Source organism: Topomyia yanbarensis, chromosome 1, assembly GCF_030247195.1.
Source record: "Topomyia yanbarensis strain Yona2022 chromosome 1, ASM3024719v1, whole genome shotgun sequence".
NCBI lineage: Eukaryota > Metazoa > Arthropoda > Insecta > Diptera > Culicidae > Topomyia > Topomyia yanbarensis.
Genome location: NC_080670.1, coordinates 173655932 through 173678297, shown reverse-complemented (window position 1 = coordinate 173678297; position 22366 = coordinate 173655932). Strand labels below are relative to the sequence as shown.

Sequence of the window (22366 nt, the reverse complement as noted above, 5' to 3'; positions counted from 1 at the left end):
TGTTTTTGATTTAAATGAAGATCTATGGTTGATGGTTAAGTCAACAAGACCAAGCTGATGAGACCAAGTCGAAATGTTAATGCTGATTTTCTCGATAAGTTTAGAATTATTTATCCTTTTTTCAAAGATTGAACCTTAACTCTGTGCTTGCGGAATGTCGCTAGTGAGCAGTTGTTTGGTTGTCAACACAAGCCGTGCTTCCATGTCTGGATTAGAGTCCATCTGACGCTATGTTAGAGCCTGATACTGAAGAAGTCAGAACACAAACTTTTAGACTTGGCTTACAGATGACCCTTCTGTGAAGCGTTTTTTATGAGCTCACGCGAAATTTCAATTTAAACGATCATCGAAGAAATCAAATTCAACCAGAGCTAACACGAGTCTATTTTTATTCCTACTCGATAATTTCACATCATTCACAATTTGTTCAATAAGATGTCTTGATTTTCCCTCTAATAACATCATACGTACATAACAGCCAGACTTTATAATTTAAATTGCCGTATAATTTTCGTCAGCTTGTCGTATCGATTTTCTCAAAAGAATGCGACATTTTATCGGTCAGCAGAAGCGGTTCGTCTTCATTCCTTATCTACCCTTGACCGGTAACACAGTGGTCTAGCCAGCGACAACGATATCCGTCTCCTCTACAGAGTGGACATGTTCCCACGTGACGTGTACACGTTTTACGATGCAGAGAACAAAACATGGAGTGGCCGCAACTTGCCGCCACTGTACAACCCCAATCAGGGAATTGGAGAATTAATTTGGAGAGTGATGGATCGTGCACCGTGGAAGATAGCACAAATCAGTGCGGATAGTGGAGTTCGCGTAACGTACCGTGAGATGCGTCTACGAAGTGTGCGTGTAGCGCAAAATCTTGCCGCGATGGGATATGAGATGGGAGATGTGGTGGCGATTATTGCAAGAAACAACGAAAAGTTGGCGCCTGTTGTATTTGGATGTTTTATGCAAGGATTGCCGATCAATTCGCTGGATCCAAATTTTCATAGGGACGATTTTGCACACATGTTTGCCACCGCCAAACCGAAGGTCGTCTTTTGTGAAGGAGATTTGGTTGATGAAGTGAGGGCAGCTTGTGAACTGGCAAGTATTGAACCAAGCCTGACTGTTTTTGGACCTCGAGTCAACGGTTATACTCGTGTTGACGATTTGCTAGTAGAAACCGGCCTCGAGAAACATTACCAACCGTTGCGAATAGAGGATCCGGCAACACAACTGGCGATAATCCTGTGTTCGTCGGGCACAACGGGGAAATCAAAGGGAGTGTGCTTGTCTCACGCGCTTTGTGTTGCCAACATGACGAATGTTTGGTCTTGTTTTGAATCGGATCGAGTGCTTTGCCTAAGTTCGCTGTACTGGATATCCGGAATTGGTACTTTATTGACGGCTACTGCTGCGGGCTCAACTAGGATTATTACTACGGAGCGCTATACTGCCGGTATGATGATCGGTTTAACGGAGCAGTATCGTGTTAATGTAATATTTTTTCCTCCGTCTCATGCTTTGGGTATTCTGAACGAGTCCACTATTGGAATGGCTGACTTCTCCAGCTTACGGCTGGTCATTTGTGGAGGTGGACCAGTGTCTGCGGGTCTGAAACGTTCGTTCGAAATGTATCTTTCGAACGGTCAGTTTGTGGTGGTTTATGGTATGTCTGAATTGGGTGGGGTCGGTTCCATCAGTGAGGTGGCATACAAAGACGGCTCCGTTGGAGTTTTGTCAAACGAGGTCAAAGCGAAAGTTGTGGATGATGATGGGAATCTGGTTGATTTTGGAGAACAAGGCGAGTTGCTGGTTAAAAAGCCGTATGTCTTTATGGTACTACTATATCTGTGTGATCTATATAGTTGGTAGTGGTTGTTAATTTTATGACCATTGCAGGAATACCTCGGGAACCCTGAGTCCACGGAGGAAATGTTGGACGCAGAAGACTGGGTGCACACGGGAGATATTGCAAGCATCGACGAAGACGGTTTGTTGTTCATAGTTGACCGTAAGAAAGACATCATAAAATACGCCGGGTATCAGATATCACCAACGGAGATTGAGAATGTCATTCTGCAAGTTCCAGGGGTTGTCTTCGTTTGCGTCGTCGGAATACCTGTACCAGGGAATGATCTACCGGCTGCGCTGGTTGTCAAGTCTACGGGATCGGAAGTGAGCGAGAACGATATCGTAGATGCTGTTTCTAGCACATTGCATGATTTGAAACATCTAAGGGGCGGTGTTTATTTTGTGGATGAGCTCCCGATGACGCCATCGGGGAAAGTTTTGCGGCGCAAATGTCGAGATATTGCCGTTGGTTTTTATAATGATGCACAGTAACTTAGAGCTTTCTCAGAAATCTAGTTCACATTGGAAAAAAAAGATGGAAAGAGGACTGCGGAGACTCCATTTTGGATCATTTGGATACGTTTCAGCTGTTAAAATGAATCCAATAATATAAATGGCTATTCTGATAGCATTGGAATCCAATTAGGATAAGTTTCCACTGAGAAGCCCAAAAATTCAAATTCTGTCAACTCAGGTCCAATCATGGATGCATGCGACGTTGCCTAACGTTGGTCCATTAGAAGCATTGGACGATTTTGAAACATCGATGTTGGGCAACGTCCCTGGCGTCCATCGTTCGATTTCGTTGGAGGCTCTCATACAATGCTGTTTTTTCTACGACGTTCTTTTGTTTGTTTTTCTAGCTAACATAGTTATTCTTAGCTTAGTGTGTAGCAAGAAAGTAGACCATTTCTGTCAATAATTTTAAAATGCAGAAATGCAACAATAGGGTCATTAAATGTACTATTCTGCTATGCTGGTTTTTATTATTTACATCGATGAACTTTGTTAAATTTTCATTCATTCCTTAAAACTTCTGAAGAATTAATATTAATCATGTTCATGGTTCAGTTTCTACAAACGTGTAAACTAAAGACACTAGCATCTGAGTGCATATAGGAAGAGTGACGACACTGTCAAAATTGGAACAATGATTATTTGTCAGTGTCATTCCAAACGAGTCAAATCCATATATTTTGAGATGTTGTTTGTTCGTTTGGAATATCGCTGATAGATAATTATGACAGTTGTCTTCACTCTCCTTACATACACTCTGACTAGTATAACAAAGAGACGCCATCTTAATTCAGTGAAAACAATTCAACTAGCAACCAAGCTACGGTTTACAAGCAACACTGCAAATGTGCAAACCTCACAAAACTTGTTTGTTGTTATTCTGATTGTTTCTTTTAGCCAAAATAAAAATCTACTGCGACTTCTGGTTTCTCGACCAGCTAAAACATGGTTTTATCTGGAATGGAATTTCGCAGCAGCAAAACCACATTAGAACAAGAACAATAGGGATCTTTAGGGGTGTGCGGGTTAAGGCATATTCTGATGCAGATTAGTACCGTGAGTTAATATCTCAGGTCTTTTTAAATTTTTTGGCCCAAAACTATTGAAAAAAACATTTTTTAGTTTGTTTCCTTTTAGGATAATAACACATCCAAACCCATGCGACTTGCACGACTCTATAGGTTGCCTTATCAGATCTACCATAGTTTGCAGATGAAACTTGGGATGGCAGGCTGCTAGCGGATTGACAAAGTCTAGAGAAAATTTTCAAAAGGACGTAAGTAACAATGAGAGATTCTCTTTGGGGTCTTTCTCTTCTGTTCATTACTCGGCCATTTCCACATTTACTACTCTACTCTTTGCATAATATTATAGTAAAAACCGTCGGCTTTCGATATGTACTGGAAAATTAGTGCAAAGTATTGTAATGACGTCGTAATAAACGAAAGAGAAAGTAAACAAAGAGAGGCTCTCAATGTTACTTACGTCTTATTGAAAATTTTCTCTAGAAGTATCAGATCATGCTGTGTGGGGTTCTGTCCCGCACGCTCATTCAAAACTACTCAAAATTTGAGTTCAGAGCACTCAATTTGAAAAATAGACGCAATATGTCAAAAAATGAGTTTTAATTTGAGTAGAGTTAACTCAGCTGGTGAGTAACCATTCAATTTTTAAATCTTTGAGTGAAAAAATTACTTATCCTCAAGAAAAAGTGCGAGGAGTTCGACATCGTCTAAAACTTTAATAAAAGATCAAGCCACGGACCTAGTAGCTGCAGAGTCGAAGCAGATCATTCAGAAAACTAAAAGGTAGGTTTCTCTGAGTTTTGTTTTTATTCTAATCTAACTTCTATTCGTGTTTTTTATAGTTTCTGCTAGTTCTACAATGTACCGATTGGTATAAAAGAGATGTGAAGAAACGTCGTCGGATTATATTTCCAGACATCGCTAGCGTCTGGACGAACAGGTAAAGGATACTCGAAGTATCGGTGAGATTCTTTGTAATAATATTAAAAATACTGAATGATTATTTTTCAAATTTGCTTTTTGAGTAAAATGTACTCACATTTGACATTTGCATCCAAAACTCAAAACTGAGTAAACGAGGCGAACTCAGTTTTTGACCATGTGCAGTTTTTATGAAATTGAGTGGCTAGCCACTCAAATTTGAGTTACTATCAATGAGCGTGCGGTTAACAATGAGGCGAACGAGATATTTGCAGATACGTCATTTAGTAGGACAATTGTCAGTTTGCTGGTTGAATTTAATTTGGTTTTTTTAAATTTAAAAATCATAAAAGAATAATTAAGGTTTTAGAATGATATGAGTGTACTCGTAAGGACACCTGCTACCAATACATATGAAAAACTGGAACAATTTTTCCAAATTAAAGATCCCTATTCCTACCTGGTAGAATTTAGCACAAATCGAGCAAAACATCTGACAAATGCTGGTTTTTAATCCGTCCGATAACGAAACGCAGGTTTAGCATGAAGAAGTTTTATTTCAAACATCGGGAATTTTTTAGATAAAAATTATTACATGTGCTTTTATGTAGTAGAGACAATGAGTGAAAAAAAAAAAGAATTGAGTCACATCAAGTCTTCACAGACAAACAGATGACCGGTGTAGCGAACTCGTCCACAGACAATTGGAAAGCGCATGTATACCTACACTCCTCCTCTTTCCAATCCCATTGCACTGCGAAACTTCTCAAATGGTCCTTTCGGCAGCAGTTTAGTCAAGATATCTGCAGTTTGTTCCTGTGATGACCGATAAAGAAGCTCTACTTCATTGTTCCAAACCTTTTCGCGTACTATATGGTATTTAACATCAACATGTTTGGAACGCTTAGTTTCAGGATTTTTTGCTATGAATAGACCACCCTGATTATCTTCCAGAATCGGAATCGGGGTTTTAAGTGGTATGAGTACATCGTTGAATAATTTCTTCAGCCACAGCCGTAGCCGCAGCGATATATTCTGCTTCTGTTGTTGACAACGCAACTGTTCCTTGCTTTCTCGTTGTCCAACACACCACGTTACCATATACTTCGAATAGATAACCACTAGTAGAGCGTCTGTCGTCAAGGTCATTTGCCCAATCAGCGTCTACGAATCCCTTCAATGGATTAACATCTGGGTTCCTTTTGTGTACAAGTTTTAAGCGATGAAGTACCTCTAAGGTACCGCAATACTCTTTTCAGGTAGTTCCAATGCGACTGATCAGCGCAGTCCTGAAACCTACTGAAATAACTCACAGCGAAGCAAAGATCCGGTCGAGTCTCGAGCATGAGGTACATCAGACTTCCAATCAATTGTCGATATTGAGTATTCACTCCATCATTTTGCCTGGATCGTTGTAATTTAGTGCCAGCTTCAATAGGTGTAGATACAGGATTACTACATTGCATACTGAACCGTGTCAATACGTTTTCTGCAAACGTAGGTTGATCGATAGTTACTTTGTCAAGACGTCTGTCAATTTGAATGCGCAATCCCATAAAATATTCAATTTCCCCTAGATCTTTCATGCGAAACTCCGATGACAATTTTAGTTTCAAGTTATTAATGGCGGTTTCATCATTTCCACACATCAATAGATCATCCACGTACAGCAAAAGATATATTGTACTGTTCCCGTCTTGTTTAACGTATAAGCAATAATCTGCATCAGAGCGTTTGAAACCCAAACTAATAACAAAATCGTGAAACCGCTTATTCCAGCATTTTGGCGACTGCTTTAAACCGTATAATGATCGCTTAAGCTTGAGAACCTTGCCTTCAGATACATCGATTCCCTCGGGTGGCGTCATAAAAACTGGTTCCTCCAAATGTCCGTGTAAAAATGCGGTTATGATGTCCATGTGACAGAAGTAATACTGCAGTTGAATTCCAATCGCTAGTAAGAATCGAATAGTGGCCAGTTTGGCTACTGGGGCATATGTTTCCTGATAATTTACACCTTCCTGTTGCATAAAACCACGTGCAACCACACGTGCCTTGTAGCGTTCCAAATTACCATCTTTATCCAATTTCCTTTTGAAGATCCACTTTGACGAAATCATTTTGACATTTTTAGGGCGTTCAACAATGTCCCAAGTAACGTTGGCTCTCAGAGAGTCCAGCTCCTCCTCGATAGCACGTTTCCAGCTCAACTCGTCCTGTAGACCTTCCAAGCTTGCATATGAGGGATTACTTTCGCCATACACCTCTGCCAACAAAGCTGCCGGTTCTGTTTCATATACCTCAAACCTAATTGGCGGTTTTCGCAATCTACAACTACGACGACATGGTTGCAAAGGATTGCATTCATCGATTCATCATGTAATTCATTTTCTTGATTCCGCGTTAATTCGATATAGGAAATATCAGGCTCCAGTAATTGATCGGTGTTCTGTTCTATCTCTTCACACGCTTGAAACTCCTCATCACTCGAACTTTCATTGCACTCGACCTCGTTGCCGATTCGTTCACATTCCCATGTTAAGTTTCCTGAAACTGTCGAACAATCCTCATGGTACACTAACGAAGTGGCTTGATTTTCGAACTCACCTGAGTTTCGATTCGGAAATTCATTTTCATCGAAGATTACATCCCGAGATAATACTACTTTTCGGTTTATTGGATCCCACAAACGATATCCATTAATAGCATATCCAATCATGATCCGCCCTTCACTCTTTGGATCAAATTTTCCTCGCTTGTGCTTCGGGATATGCGAGTAAGCTTTGCATCCAAAAACACGCAAAACTGATAAATCGGGTTTATCGCCAAACCATTCCTCGGCTGGTGTAGTATCACTTGATAGAGCTCTCGTTGGACTCCGATTTGTAACGTAAACAGCTGCCATAATCGCTTCTCCCCACATGTCTTTAGATAAACCGCTTTCGTATATCATCGCTCTAGCCTTTTCCACAAGAGTACGGTTCATCCTTTCTGCTAAACCATTTTGTTCCGGAGTGTATGCCATCGTGTATTCAATTGCCACGCCACTCTCGCGACAGATCTTTCGTATTTCTGCAGAAACATACTCACCCCCATTGTCGCATCTTAGTTTGGCCAATGGGAGATTGAATCCCGCCTCTACCATCTATATTATAATCTTTAAATCGGTCTACTACTTCGTCCCTGGAAGCAATGAGGTACACAACAGTAAAATGAGTGCAGTCGTCGATAAATGATAGAAAATACTTATTGCCATCCCATGTAGCTGGCGTGACAGGTTCGCATACATCGGTATGAACACGTTCCAGTGGTCGACGTTCTCGCTTATCACGAGTTTGAAAAGGCGGTCGGTAGTGTTTTCCCATGACGCATGGTTCACAAAGGCCCAACGACTCTGTAATTGAGAAATCGATTCCGTTTACCTTTTTCAATTTAGCCAAATCACGAACACTTTTCATACCTAAATGGCCTAGTCTTCTATTCCATAGGAGATTTTTATCGATTGATGCTTGAACTACATTAGCCTCCCGACGATTCACTACGAAGGTTATCTCGTACAAATCCTGAGAACGTTTTCCTACTGCAAACAAGACATCATTCGACCACAGTTCAACAACACCGCTCTTAAATACTACAGCAAAACCAGCCTTCTCCAGACGACTTACTGACATCAAATTGTGCCTGAGTCCCGGGGCATATAATACGTCTTGGATGTCACAATGAAACACCTCGTTGTTTACATAGCTGGATGCAGCAATGAAACCCACTTTCTTAGCCACAATAGTTTGACCTTCTTCGGCGAGCGAAACAGGATAGGGTGTTGAAAGCTCTTTTTCTGTCATGAAATATGAATCATCACAAACCATGTGGTCTGTGGAGCCTGAATCAATGATCCAACAAATCGTTCGTACCGTGGTTTTGATTTCTCGCACTTTCCATTCCTTCTTTGAATAAACGCAAAAGATCCTCGTTTTGATCCTCCTGATTGATCGAACTCATCTGAATGGTTTAGCTGAAAAACTTTCTTCTGTCCTCCTGACTGGTCAGTTTCATCCACCACTTCCTCCTGTTTGCAATTATACGCTTTATGTCCACGTTGTTTACATTTCCAGCACTTTCCAGTAAACTTCCTCATTCTTCCTAAGGAAGCTGCAGGCTGTACATCTTCAGCTTTAACATTGCTACGCTCATTACGCTTCAGGTCCTCATTCAAAAGTCTTGCCTTGACATTCGTCAGCGTCAAATTTGCCGGCTCGACTGTTTCCAACGCTGTGACAACATTGTCGTAAGATTGTGGTAAAGACAACAATAAATGACTCACCGCTTCCGTATCGCGAACATCCGCACCTGCTCCACGCAGCTCGTTGATGATTGACTCAAAGTTTAACAAATGCCGTTCCATCGATTCATTTTCCTTATATTTCGAGTTCAGCAACCGCTTCCGCAAGTACATCTCAGTAACAGCTCCTTTCTTTTCAAAAACATCACAAAGAGCTTGCCACATTTCGCGTGCAGAGGTTTTCAGCCGAACGTATTCCAAGTAAGAATCGGCCGGACACTTGACGATTAAACTTCGAGCCTTCGCATCTCTTTGCTTCCATTCTACGCTTACCAAATTTGCTGCCGAAGGTTCTTTTTCTACGTGGTCCGACAAACTTTTCTCCTCCAACAACAGCAAAGTGCGAAATTTCCAACTTGCGAAGTTCTTACCATTTAACTGTGGGTATACTACTTTCTCGGCTTCCATCATGCTGGGCCCATAACCTGCTGGTTTTTAATCCGTCCGATAACGAAACGCAGGTTTAGCATGAAGAAGTTTTATTTCAAACATCGGGAATTTTTTAGATAAAAATTATTACATGTGCTTTTATGTAGTAGAGCCAATGAGTGAAAAAAAGGAATTGAGTCACGTCAAGTCTTCACAGACAAACAGATGACCGGTGTAGCGAACTCGTCCACAGACAATTTGAAAGCGCATGTATACCTACAACAAAGATGTGGCCGTACATTTTTGGCTCTATTTTGGATAAAAGTGAGCAGCATCCGTTGGTTTAACCGCTTCTGTCAGAAACGGTTGTTGCATTTGAGCGAATTCGTTGCCAGAATTCTCGCACAAATCACGCAAAATGCTCGCAGAAACGCTGCCAGCATCAATTTCGATTTGCTCAACTTTTGCTAACTTTCTGCTTGCCACGCTGACCGAGAGGGAGGTACAAATGAAAGTGTGCTCTGGAAGTTCGGACAAAAGTTTTTTTTTGGGCCGAAAGTGAGGTTTTGTTTGCTTCGGTTTACTAGCAGTTGACTGTTTACAGATCGTTACAGTGCGCGGGTGGCTGAATCGTAGCAAGCAGAAATTTTGTCGCAAATGTTTTTATTTTTTGGCTCGAGTATTGATTGATCGCGTAGACGAAATGGGCGAGAAATATTTGTTCGACAGACTAAATAATCAAAACTAGCCAGTGTGGAAGACGCGCATGGCGATGTTCTTGAAGAGAGAATATCTGAGCTCTGTTGTGTCTGACGCAAAACCGGAACCGTTCACACCGGCCTGGAACAAAGCTGACCAGAGGGCGTTATTGACTGTCATACTGTACGTGGAAGACAGCCAGCTAAAACTAGTTCGAAATACTGATTCGATGGGTGGTGTACAGAATCAGCTGAAAGATTTTCATGAAAAGGCGATGATGACGTTCCGAGTGACCCTGCTGCGGCGCATATACAGCTTGAATATGGCAGGGGGCCGATATCGAAAAACACCTTTTCGATTTGGAAGAGTTGTTCGATGGTCTCGTGATTGCGACGACGACGACGATTACAGAAGAGCCTAGAAGCTACGAAGAGGTGGTGAATGGGCCGTAGCAGAATTTGTGGATAGCGGCGCTGACTGAAGAATACGATGCACTAATAAACAATGGAACGTGGTCGCTGGTGGAGTTGCCAGCTAGGCGTGCAACCATAGGGGACCATTCATAAATTACGTAACGCTTTTAGGGGGGGAGGGGGTACGACAAGTTGTGACAAGTAGTGACATAGGGGGGAGGGGGTGTTAACTAGATCGTTACGTAACATGTTTTCATCGAAGAAAAAAATTTTTTTTCTTGGAATTTGTTGCGTAACAGGGGAGGGGGGGATGGAAAAATTTGTGACACTTTGTTACATAGGGGGAGGGGGGGGGTCAATTTTGGGCAATTTTTGCGTTACGTAATTTATGAATGGTCCCTAGGTGGCAAATGGGACAGTTCTGGCAACATAATTCGTAATCTAAGGCTTTTTTAGAGATTAAGCGTCGATTGGGATGCTGTGTTCGCTCCGGTTGCCATAAAGGTGACCTTTCGGATTCTGTTGACGATTGCTGGACAGAAGAAGATGGTCGTTCGCCATATTGATGTGAAATCTGCCTATCTCCCCGGTCAACTAAAAGAAGAGCTGTACATGCAGTAACCAAAGGGTTTCGTTAAGTCTGGGAAGGAGAAGTTGGAGTGCAGACTACAGTGTAGCCTGTACGCCTTCCAGTAAGCTGTCAGATTCTGTAATAGTACGATTAACGAAATTCTGATGGCGTTGGGTTTCGAACAGTTAAGTTCGGGTCCCTGTTTATGTATCAAGAGATTAGCTGATTAAGGATTCGTCTACTCAATCATCCACGTAGACGATATGATTGTTGCTAGCACCATCGCAGAGGAAATCATGTAGATTGAGAATGAGTTGAAGAAGAATATTACGCTGTCATCGATGGGTGAAGTTAGCTATTTACTTGTCATTCGAGCCACAAAACACTGCAATGGATTTTTCGGTCTTGATCAGTCAAAAAGCTTGCGATTCGTTTTGGTCTGGAGTATGCAAAGGGATCAAATGTTTCAATCGATATAGGATATTTTAGATGCCGCGAAGGAAACAAGAAGCTAATATCGTTTTTGCTTGAAGCAAAACTGAGTCAGGTTCTAACCCCAACTGCTGTCAAAGCGTATGAACTGACAGTGGTTAGGGTTAGAATTAGTTATCCTCCAGTGAGAGATATGCGGAGGCGCCATCTTGAGCCAGCAAATCCGTCAAATTCTTGAGCCAGCCGAGTCAACCTATCTCTTTGGGAGCACTGCTAGATTTTAACAATGGGATTGAAGGTTGTCATTTTGTTCGCAATCGTCGCAGCATATATGTCCTAGTTAGAACCTGCTCAGTTTCGGGGTCAAGCAAAAACGCCATAAGAGATAACGAGTGTTACCACAGTCTAGTAAGAGCGCTGCTGTATGTGGCGAAAAATAGCGATGAGCGTATATATAAATTGTGCAGACAAGTCAGTTGCCTACTGAAGCGTGTGATCAGATATTTATTATGAACGAGTAGCAACAATCTGCAGATGAGTCCTTGATACTTCTGGGCTACAGCGATGCTGATTGGAACGCTAATACATCGGATCGCGATTCGAATACCGAGTACCTGTATCAAATAGGACAGGCGACTGTTGGGCAAACCGTAAACAGACTAGTGTTTCCCTTTCAAGCATGGAGGTGGAATATATGGCTTTTTCGGAGGCTTGTAGAGAGCTTGTTTGGTTAAGGCGATTGTTGGAAGAAATGGGAGAGAAACAACATAGACCGACTGTAGTGTTTGAAGATAATAGCAGCTGTATTGATTTCATTTCATTCGGCTGTCACGGAGATCGAAGCATATCGACACCCGAACGTATTACACGAAGGGATTTAGCAGCGTTGTGGTTCTGAAACACCGTCCGTCGGAGGCCATGGCGGTAGATATATTATGTCGCTAGGAGCGGTAAAGCATACCAAATTGGAGTCAACATTCGACAAGAGCAACAATAAACACGTTTCATTGCACGCGATTTTTGTTCAAGTTGCGCGTTGTCCTGGTCTTGTTCCACCGTCTTGGGCTTGTCCGCTGCGTTGCCGGCGTGATGTTCCGCCGGTGTTTGTTCCCACAATAATGTTTGTATATATAGAATGAATATAAAAACAAATATTTTTCATAATTTGAGTAAGAAAAAATACTACGTGTCTTTAACGTCAGTTTGCTCCGGATAAGATCAAAAAAGGATAATGACCCTTATGTGCTGTATACTAAGCATCGGGTGCGATTTACGTTTGACCTACCTTTTTCGTCTGACCTAAACCCTATTTTTCGTCGAAGCCCTTTCTTTTTAGTTGGTTAATAAAAATTTATGCAATTTTTATATGCTAGATGTTAGAGTATAAAACCCTTTGGTACAAAGCGGGGTTTTGCAAAGAATCAGCAACTGTTTTCAATTGCGGTTTGGAAAAGTGACCGTGTATAATACAAGTTGGATAAATTTCGGATAATAAAAATGTCGCATATTGCTAAAATATTTGTTACGTTTCTTTGCCAATCTTTTATTAATTAGGATAATATTTGCTGAGGATTCTTGCCAACAAGCAATTAAAGCAAATGAAAGTATTGTCGACTCCAAATCTGACTACTGCTGCAGTTATCCAGATACGGAATCTGCAATATGAGGAAAATAATCGACTTATATAAAACTAGGTTTTCGTCAGGTAGCCTTCATCAATGCAGCGTCACCCAATCGTTGAAAATTTGTACCCTGAAAAAGGAACAACAAAAGCTCTTTCCCGTGCTAGTCGTCAAACCGTATCTTCTTGTTTGGCGGTGGATCGATGGCTTCCGGCTTATCCCGATGTTTGTGGTCGTACAGACCCGCTCGGATGAAGCGCTTGGCTGCACCCTGGTCCAGCAACGGTCGGCTGTACTTGTGGTCGTAGACTTCCTTCTCCCGGATCATGGCAGCTTTGATGCGAGCGAGCTCGTCTTTGATTCCGTGCTGTCGCAGATTATTTGTTAGACATAAATAAATTAAATTAGGTGTGCAGAATTATATTGTGCAATAAATATACGGCAGTTAAAAATAAAACATTTGCTATTCAATTTACAGTTGAATTCATGCCAATTCGAAAACGTTTATCGGCCTTCTTCGGCATTACGGATCATTTTTCTGAACGAACCCTATTAACATTTTAAATAATGACATCAAATAGAAATTTTATTAATTTGGAAGCACACTCGTTCAGAAAATTAATCCATCCTGATGCCGAATAAAACTACAAATCTTCCTACCTTGTTGGGATCCAATCCTATAATTTTGTGATACATCCAGTAGAGCGAATTGATGCTATAGGACAAATGCAGATCGTACTTCACCTTCTCCTCCAGCGTAAAGCTTTCATAATTTTTGTAGTCCTCTCTGGCAATGGCCAGATTTTGCCGGATCCGTTCGATGCATTCTGACAGGTTTTCGTTTTTGTTGATAAAGGCAGTGTCGTTTTTCAGTTCACCGTAATCGAAGTCCTCTATTTCGACAGTGTCCACGTCCATCGTGGTACGGACATATGATTTGACGCGCCCTGGAAAGTATTGAGCCGGAATTTGCATTATTTTTTTTTGGATAATGATCCGAAAACACATTACCTCTGATCAAAACAAAAGGGCACTTCACATCAGAATGTTTTCCATCATGTTCTTGACGTTTATGCCCTGTGCTGCACTGTTACGTTGTTTTCGTGATCTGTTACTTCTTAAGGGGTATAAGCGGTGGTGGCTGATTGGACTTATTTTCTTGTAAATCAATAAAAGTGTTCACATCTATTTTTTTAATATAGTTCACTCTATATTTTGATGGAAAGAAATGCATGCAATTTCGCTGATTTAAAAAAAATGCATCGCAAGTGATCTGCCCCTAGGACCAAATATACAGTTAATTTTCAAGAAAAGCGACAGAGATACGATAGACTTGTTTTTTTGCATTTTGGAATAGCGGTTGCAAGGCAGAGAGCGCAAAAGGATATCGCGATAAACTCATTCGCACATTCTCCGGCAGATTTTTATGTCCGGAGAGATGCGTTGTATTTATCCGTGTATGCCAAAAAAATTTCCTGTGAAAATGTGAGTATTATTGTCGAAGTGGCAAATTATCCAAGCTCAATTACTCATATGAGTCATAAATGCAACGCCTGGCTTTCGTCTATTTAATTCATGTGCTATCGAATTGGTATGCACGGCATCCAGATATAAACTGTTTTGTAAGTCCAGACACAGAATGAAAATTGGCAACACTGTATACACGATGGAAAATATTCTACTACTGTGAATCCACCAAGTGGTACTAGAGTAAAATGTCACGCAGGCATAACAGCGAATAAACTATCTCTATTCGCTAAAAATACATTTTGTTGATAATATTGTTTGTCAAAAGTGAGAAATATTCTCTTTGAGGAGATGCAGTGCAATGTTTGATCAGGCATTTAAATTTTACAAAGCAAGAAATCCACCCCCAAGTTTTGAAAACGTGATAGATCTTTGTAAACACGACGGAAACGGACTAGATTCGCGGTTAAAGGTAAACAAAAAGGGATTGTTAATTTTTCACGAAATCAGCAAATCATGTACGCGTAAATTATTTCACCTAGTTTTTTGTGCATGATACCAAAATTAATTAAAAAGGAAGGTGGGAACATTTCCATATTAAATTTGCAAAAGGGCTAATAAGATTTGTAAAAAAACTTATTTTGATGGCTTTTCTTAATTTACTATAATTTCAAAGCAGAAAACAATTGAAATTACTTCTACGAAGGGCGAAAATTTACATTAACGCATATTTTTCATGAAATTCCACTCTGCAGCATACTAATGAGCGAAACAAGTTTGTTTACAAAAAACACTTTCGCCCTTTTGACGAATTAATATTGATTTGTCACTTTTGAGTGCATTATGCCGATTTCGGTTTTAGATCAGAGTCGCCCTAGGTTCGCTCTAATATTTACAAAATCCATACAAAAGTGACAGCTCAGAGCGAACCTAGAGCGACTCCGTTCTAAAAACGAAATCAGCATTAGTTTCATACTTATATTTAAACTTGTTTTTCATACACGTGGCGTCCTGGCCTCTATGCCCCCTTGAACTTGTACCTGTTGGTGTATTTTTGTTTTGTATTTTTTTAGGCCGCTCAAAATTATTCCATATTTTCTCCATGAATAAAATCATGTAGTGGCTTCGGTTTGTTCACGACCTTCGACTGAATTTATTGCGTTTATTTTGTTTTTTTTCCCTTTTGTTAGCAACCAGGGGCTCACTAAAGCTCAAGGTAAACGAAAACTAAACATAAATACAAACTAAAATGATCGTGGAAGTATAAGTAAGAAGCAACACTCCCGATGGCCGGATGTCCGTAATTCAAGTTGCTCGATAGAAATTTTCGGAAATTGATCGCAAACGGCTTTCGTACACATTGCTTAGATCGTGTAGTCTAGACATCTGATTTTTCCCTCTCCTACTAACAATTATTTTCCTGTGATGCTCGTGAAGATGCACAGGTACTTTGGGTTTCTATCAACAGTGAGTGTCGAACTAACATTCCTTTCCTTCTCTGGTAGCACAGCATTGGATGTAACCGGCGTCGTAATGAACAACTTTATGAAAATGTTGAATCAGTGAAACATGCACAGTGAGAATGATTTGCTTCTCCCATCATTTTTTGGTTCATTGTGCATTTTCACTCATTCGGTCAATCACAAAGTGCAAGTAGGGATAGTCCATCTAAGCTAAACTAAGCTAGACGTTCAACATGACACTAGCTTAGTTCTGACTCTAAGTTAATGTCGGATTCTGATGAGACGAAGATGGAACGCAAATTCCGCAACTAATTGTTTCAAATATCGTTGCAGGACATTTCCAGTTCTATAGCTCAGAATGTAAGCTTTCCCGGGATCATCAACAGTAGCTCCTGGCGTGTATTCGAGTTAGTTGGCCGACCTGGCCTTCTATTTATCAGCAATCCGTTTACGAAACGTGCTCAGCGGTATTGGATACGACGGAGTTTGTGTGACTATCCACAGACTCCCAACCGCACCAACATCCCAAACAGTGTTTTCGAGAAATATTCTGATGGCCACGAGACGCAGTTCGATTGGTGGAATGTCGCGCAATCCATTGAAGAACCAACTGAGCGGAATAAATTCCTGAAAAGTCTTCGGTGGACAACTTTGGGATATCACTATGATTGGACGAATAAAGTCTACGACGATGCAGCAAGGGCAGAGTTTCCGGCTGATTTGGCCAGCATGTGCCACCATTTTGCCGCGGTACTTGGTTTTCAGCAGTTTCATCCGCAGGCGGCTATAGTGAATTACTACCCGGTTGGGAGTACTCTGGCGGGGCATACCGACCATTCCGAAAGGAACCTAGAGGCTCCGCTGTTTTCGTTCAGGTTTGTAAATCTTACATTTGAATTACAGAGATCTTGTAGTTTGTCATTACTACCTTTTTTTAAGTTCATTTGTAAAAATATTGTTTTTTTTTTCAAACTAATTCATCAGCACGGCTTAATACCAACGACGTTGAATAAGAGATTTAATATTTGCTAACCGTAGAATCTCTAACATATCGTACTGCTGGTTAGAGACAAAACTCGAAAAATTATTTTCTTTTCACCCATCTAGTTTCGGCCAACCGGCAGTCTTCCTGATTGGCGGCCCCAGCAAGGACGAACGCCCGGATGCATTGCTTTTGCGGAGTGGTGACGTTATCGTTATGACCAGAGCTAGCCGCCTGTGCTATCATGCGGTGCCGAGAGTTTTTCCCGATAGTGCCGAGCTGGTGCAACAGCTTTGGGCAGAGGAGCAAGAACAGCAAGAAGGACAATCATCATTAGGGGGACCGGAAGTTCAAACTATCGTGTGCAGTAGTAGCCCCATTTCGACGACCGCCGTTTGGAACGATTGCCGGTCGACGGGTTCGTCACAGCGTCATCACTTCGTTGATTACATTAGTAATAGCCGAATCAACATCAATATTAGGCAAGTTTTAAATGAGGGAGAAAATCATCTGTAAGTGAGAGCCGTCTAGAGGGTTAAGGATTTAATGTGGCATCAAATTTTTAAATTTCCTGCTAAATGGGGAAAGTTTGTTGGAAAATAGATCCAATTTTTTGTGATTTGTTCATACCGAAGCATCTCCTGGGGTTGGCAGTTGCGCAGGTTACTCGTATGTATATTGTTGGAATAATATTTGAATTGAATTAGAGAACATCTAAAAAGAGAATTGCGGAGACCCAATATTGGATTGTTTGTATTCAGGATACAGGGATGCCACCTAGGGGCAGATCACTCTAGGAATGTATAAAAAATTTGCATCAAATTAGAAAAAATGCATTTAATTTCTATTTTTGCATCAACTTTGCACTCCCTCGCAGAAAAGTTTGTTCAAAAAACGTCCTACGCTGATCCACTTTGTTCGACGTTTTGTGGAATGTTTAGGGCTAGTTTTTTCGTAGGGTTTTGACGTCTTACACGCAACTCAAAAGACATTGCACGCAACGCAAAATGCATTATGAATTTCTATTTTGATGGAAATAAATGCATTTAATTTCGTTGATTTTTAAAAATGCATCACAAGTGATCTGCCCCTAGGATGCCACTCTATTCTGTATCCATTCGTTTCATCGGTGAATCTAACGTCAACTATTCCGTTTTAATTCATAAAATTTTTCGCGCATTCTTATTAAAAAGTACATAGTGGTTGAAAGAAGTCTATTACGTGATTTTATCTTATTCAGATTGTATGTGGAGTATATATCTACTATACTGTAGCTAATGAGTGTGGGAGTAAAAGCCACGATGGAACCAACATCCGGAGGTTCGGGAACGCGTAGCTACCATCCAGACGACAAGTAGATACCAACTCACTCCAAAGGTGTATTTTGTCTTCCAAATCTGTTTTAGTATGTATCCCAATGGATATATATTAATTCCCGGTATTCGACATCAATATCGTGGAATCTATTGAAGAATCTGTAAAGAATTCAAATATCTGCAAATTATCTTCAGTCTGAAAAAAAGATGCGATGATTGAAAAATCTGGAGAGTTGCAAACGAACATTAGCCTATCCTTATCCACACATATGTACCATAATGGCGGTCTAACTTGTTTAGATGCTAATACGTTTAATTGCGTTTTTTGACAATAATCGTTCACGTCATCCACCCAGTAAGCGGATGTCATCTTACTTTAGTCCAATGCGTTGAATGTTTATTCAATGAACGCCTGACTTCTTCAACTGGGCGTTGTTGTCAAGCTGGCGTAAACGATTATTGTCAAAAAAGGGCTATTAAACGTATTACGAACTAAACAATTTAAACCGCCATGATGGCACGTAAAAAGCTGCCCCAATAAACATTGTATGATTTAATAGCCTAACGACCTGTTCAGGGTATCATCCAAATAATATGTGAAATCGTTGCACCACTTTTACAAAAAACGGCAAGTTACGGCGGGTAGCCTAGGACAAAGTTTCATTAGCGATTAGCCTATCGATCACCAGCATCTAGTTTAACCCGCGTAGCCGCCTCTTCATTCACTGGGATGGGTTGAAGTTCGTATATATTTTTTTATTAGGGTTGTTCGCGCGCGCAAGTCTGGATTCTTCGGACACTTCTGAACACTTTCAATTTTATAAACGAAAAAATACACTTTATTGCGCGAACTAAAAAATTAAACGGTTGTGTACAGGACACGACCACGGTGACATTAAAAATGTAGCTTTTTTCAAGAGCGTGTAAATGAATTTTATCTATCACACATATCGACTCACGTTCTTGTTCACTCGCCTGTTTTCATATGTTACAATTTGCTATATACCCTCCCCATCAAAACATAATTTATTGAAGGTCTTTTAACGGTAATTTATTAATTAATCAAGTATCTCACTAGGTGATTGGCATTATTTGGCTGATCCATCTAGTAAAAATAGGTCCAGAAAATATATTCAAAAGAAAAGTTTCATATTGAGAGCTGTGATGAGGAAGCCCACGCCCGCCAACGGAAATATACAGATTCTCCATGAAATATGAAATTTCATTTTCCATTTAAATTTTCAATAATGTACTAATGAACTTAAGTAAACAATCTTAAGTTTAAGTATTTCTTGATCGATTAGTGGTGGAAAAAATGAAATTATTTGATAAATTACATTGTTATGCAACGTTCGCACTACCAGTTAAAACGGGTTTTTATGCTATCTTGGTGACATTTTTCTTGTTGCTAATTATTAAAACGTGTTATAAGTCTGTTGTGTAAACATTGTATTATTAAACCAATTCTGCAGCGTTTTATGTTATATAGGTGTTTTATGTGGTAATAGGACTGACATAATTATATCTTCAGTACAGCGGTTTGTTTCATAATTTAAAACAGATTTATTTTAAAATTTAAATTAGTATACCCAACCGTTCTATTTGTTGTATACTTTAAAACGCAATTAGAACTGTGTTTTAAATACATAGGGTAGGACAGATATTCTGACTGGATAAACTGGGAAAACAATTTTAAGTCCAGTAACGCTTAAGACATGGCTTGAATTTGAGTCGAAAAAGAACACCCGCTTCAACTGCTGCTGGGACGGTAAGTTCTGTTTTAAAATTTTCCGTTGTGTGCAGTACGAAACAAAAGTGTTTGAAATTAGTTCTGCTGGGAATGTGATTGTTTCCGATGCAATTACACTCAGATTTTTCACGCAGGGGATACAGGCCGTGTAAATGAAAACCGCGTAAATTTAAAAAAACGCGTTAATGAAAACCGCGTAAAGTTCAAAATCCGCGTAAAGAAACCAGAGTGTACTCTCCTATATAAAATACTACGCTGCTGAACAGTGCAATAACTACGGAAGCACGTTGTCAGATGCCTTACTGATAAAAAAACATATAACCGAAATATGAAACATGAAAACCGATAAGCTCTTTACCCTACGCAGCTACAAAGCGCCGTAAACATGGATTAACAAGTTACAACGCACACGCATGCATAAAAATAAATATATTTTTTTCAAACGCAACACTCTAAGCAGCACACACCGTATTGAATTAAATCCAAACCACCCCGCCCACCCACTTTGCAAATCATTCTGTGACACCGTGCTTGTACCCGAAAAATCCGCACACGGCCACCGCTGCCGAAAATGCATAGCGTCTACCGCTTAGTGTAGTGCCCAGACGCTGCAGCCATGATCTTACCCGTTCGACATAAGAACAAAAACTGATTCAAACGGGTACGCGTCACCTCTATTTATAAACTAACCGTATATTGTTTAGTCACTTAGATGCGAGTGTGTGCAAATGCCAACGTTACAGAAAATCGATAGAGCTAGCTTATTGCATCGCCCGGAGACTATGTTGCTCGTATGCGATAAGAGCAACAACTGATTTAAACGGACATGCGTTGCTTCTATTTATGACTTTTCGTGTTTCATTGAGCAACTAAGCTGCCCTCTCTTGACGGCTGTGTCTGAGAAATCTGCCTCCCGAATGGTAATTTTCCCGTTTTTCGTGAACTTTTTAATTTTACCAATTTCCAAAAGTCTACTTTTATTGGGGAGATATTGAATTATTACCAATATTTAAGTTAGGTGTTTCTGAATCGGTTGGTGTATGAATGATTAAAATCCATCTAGTAATATCGGAGTTATAAGCGTGCAAACCTTACATAGTTTCGTTACATGGGAGATAGTTTAGATTTTAGAATGACACCTAGCCCTAGATAGTGCAGTAAGACATTTTTAATGTCAAAAACGTATTTTTTGCGGAACGAAAGAACGTGTTGATCACGCGACGGTTTATTTTATCTGATATATACATGGTACAGCTGACCGGCTATCGTAAGAAGTACGAAGAAAAAGGCCTATTCGCACATCTTCGATCTACTACCTGCGCTCGTGAAGCGAGACAGGCAAGAACAACCATGGTAGGGAATGAGATCGCACGGATCGCAGATTGTGGATCTATTGGGGGTGTTCAAGATTCCCCGAGATTTTGATTCCTTTCTCGCTCGATCAAGGGTGAATAGACTTTTCCACGGTTCATGTACGCACACGTCACATGACACAAACATTACATCAAAACTTGGTTGAAAAAAATAAACCAAAAAATGTAAATGAGATTGTTTTAAACCAAGGAACATCACAGTGTTCATGAAACCGGTTGACAAGAGCTCAATTAAGATTTCTGGCAGTTCAGAGCCACAGATGCAAAATGAAGTCAACGGAGTTTGGTTTATTTTCATTGCGAAATATTAGCGCATTTACCCAAAATTCCACGCGGCCTTTCCCGATTAAAAGGAACGGCCGCGCTCAATGAAACACCGCGCTTAGCCGATCTGACATAATATCGGGAATTTGGATAACGAAGGGCCGAATGAGAACACAAATTGTACCAAAAATCAGCCCGGTGTTATGCAACATTTTGTGCAACATACCAGGTGCAAGAAAATTCACCACGCTCAGTATAATACATTAATAATACATTTTAAGATTACAGAATTGATAAAATTGGTTAAATGAGTTAAGCCAATCAATCAAATTCTGTTTTAAAAATTGTCCTTGCATTTGAACCGAAATGGGATACGCTGCATTACTTAATTCAAGCGCAAATAGCAAATACAAGTACCATGTCAAAAAAATGCGGACGAACATGGTCAGGCGATTTAAAAAGTTTGACGTTTGACTCAACTCGCTTGTGCTAATTGCCCCTCGGAACAAATGCAATTTGCGAATGCGATTTAAAGGCAATTTCAATACTTAGACAAATTTTCTGACGGCTGAAATGGACTTGGTTGGTATTTCGCGTTTTTCAAACATGGCGTTTCATGTTTGGCTTAAGCTTAAAATTGTTTTTGAGCAACTGGCGTGTTCTCCCTTGTACTTTGTTTGTCTAGTGCACTTCATTTAGCCAAAGAATGTGGGAAATTGTGGAATCGTGTGTAAGTATAGTGGAACAAGATCTCTGACCTAGAGTCTTAATGAACGTCAGATTGTGGTAAGTTTAGGAGTGCAATACCAATTTCACCATTGATTCTTCCTATAATTTGGTGGTGATTACCCAACAAACATTAGGAGCTGAACTATAAGACTACGTGTTGATTTAAAGCAGATTAAAGGTTATGTAAGCTGAATAAAACTTTCGCTGAACTATTTAAACATTAACAGTTTATTCAGCCTATTTAAAATCCAGTATTCG

The 22366-nt window shown here is 40.2% G+C and overlaps 3 protein-coding genes across 3 annotated transcripts; 2 read left to right on the top strand and 1 right to left on the bottom strand.

Moving 5' to 3' along the window:
• The first annotated feature begins 605 nt into the window (after window positions 1-605).
• Window positions 606-3511, top strand: LOC131681669 (uncharacterized). The gene is made up of 2 exons (XM_058962621.1): window positions 606-1842; window positions 1906-3511. The coding sequence occupies exons 1-2, from the start codon at window positions 661-663 to the stop codon at window positions 2347-2349; spliced, it is 1626 nt and encodes a 541-aa protein (XP_058818604.1). The 5' UTR covers window positions 606-660; the 3' UTR covers window positions 2350-3511.
• A 9158-nt stretch (window positions 3512-12669) lies between these two features.
• Window positions 12670-13838, bottom strand: LOC131676413 (nuclear nucleic acid-binding protein C1D-like). The gene is made up of 3 exons (XM_058955480.1): window positions 13776-13838; window positions 13425-13711; window positions 12670-13131 (listed from the first exon to the last, which is right to left on the bottom strand). The coding sequence occupies exons 2-3, from the start codon at window positions 13680-13682 to the stop codon at window positions 12928-12930; spliced, it is 462 nt and encodes a 153-aa protein (XP_058811463.1). The 5' UTR covers window positions 13683-13711; window positions 13776-13838; the 3' UTR covers window positions 12670-12927.
• Window positions 13839-14448: 610 nt separating this feature from the next.
• LOC131681664 (nucleic acid dioxygenase ALKBH1) lies at window positions 14449-17280 on the top strand. Its single transcript, XM_058962609.1, has 3 exons — window positions 14449-14703; window positions 16028-16569; window positions 16802-17280. The coding sequence occupies exons 1-3, from the start codon at window positions 14593-14595 to the stop codon at window positions 17190-17192; spliced, it is 1044 nt and encodes a 347-aa protein (XP_058818592.1). The 5' UTR covers window positions 14449-14592; the 3' UTR covers window positions 17193-17280.
• Window positions 17281-22366: the final 5086 nt, after the last annotated feature.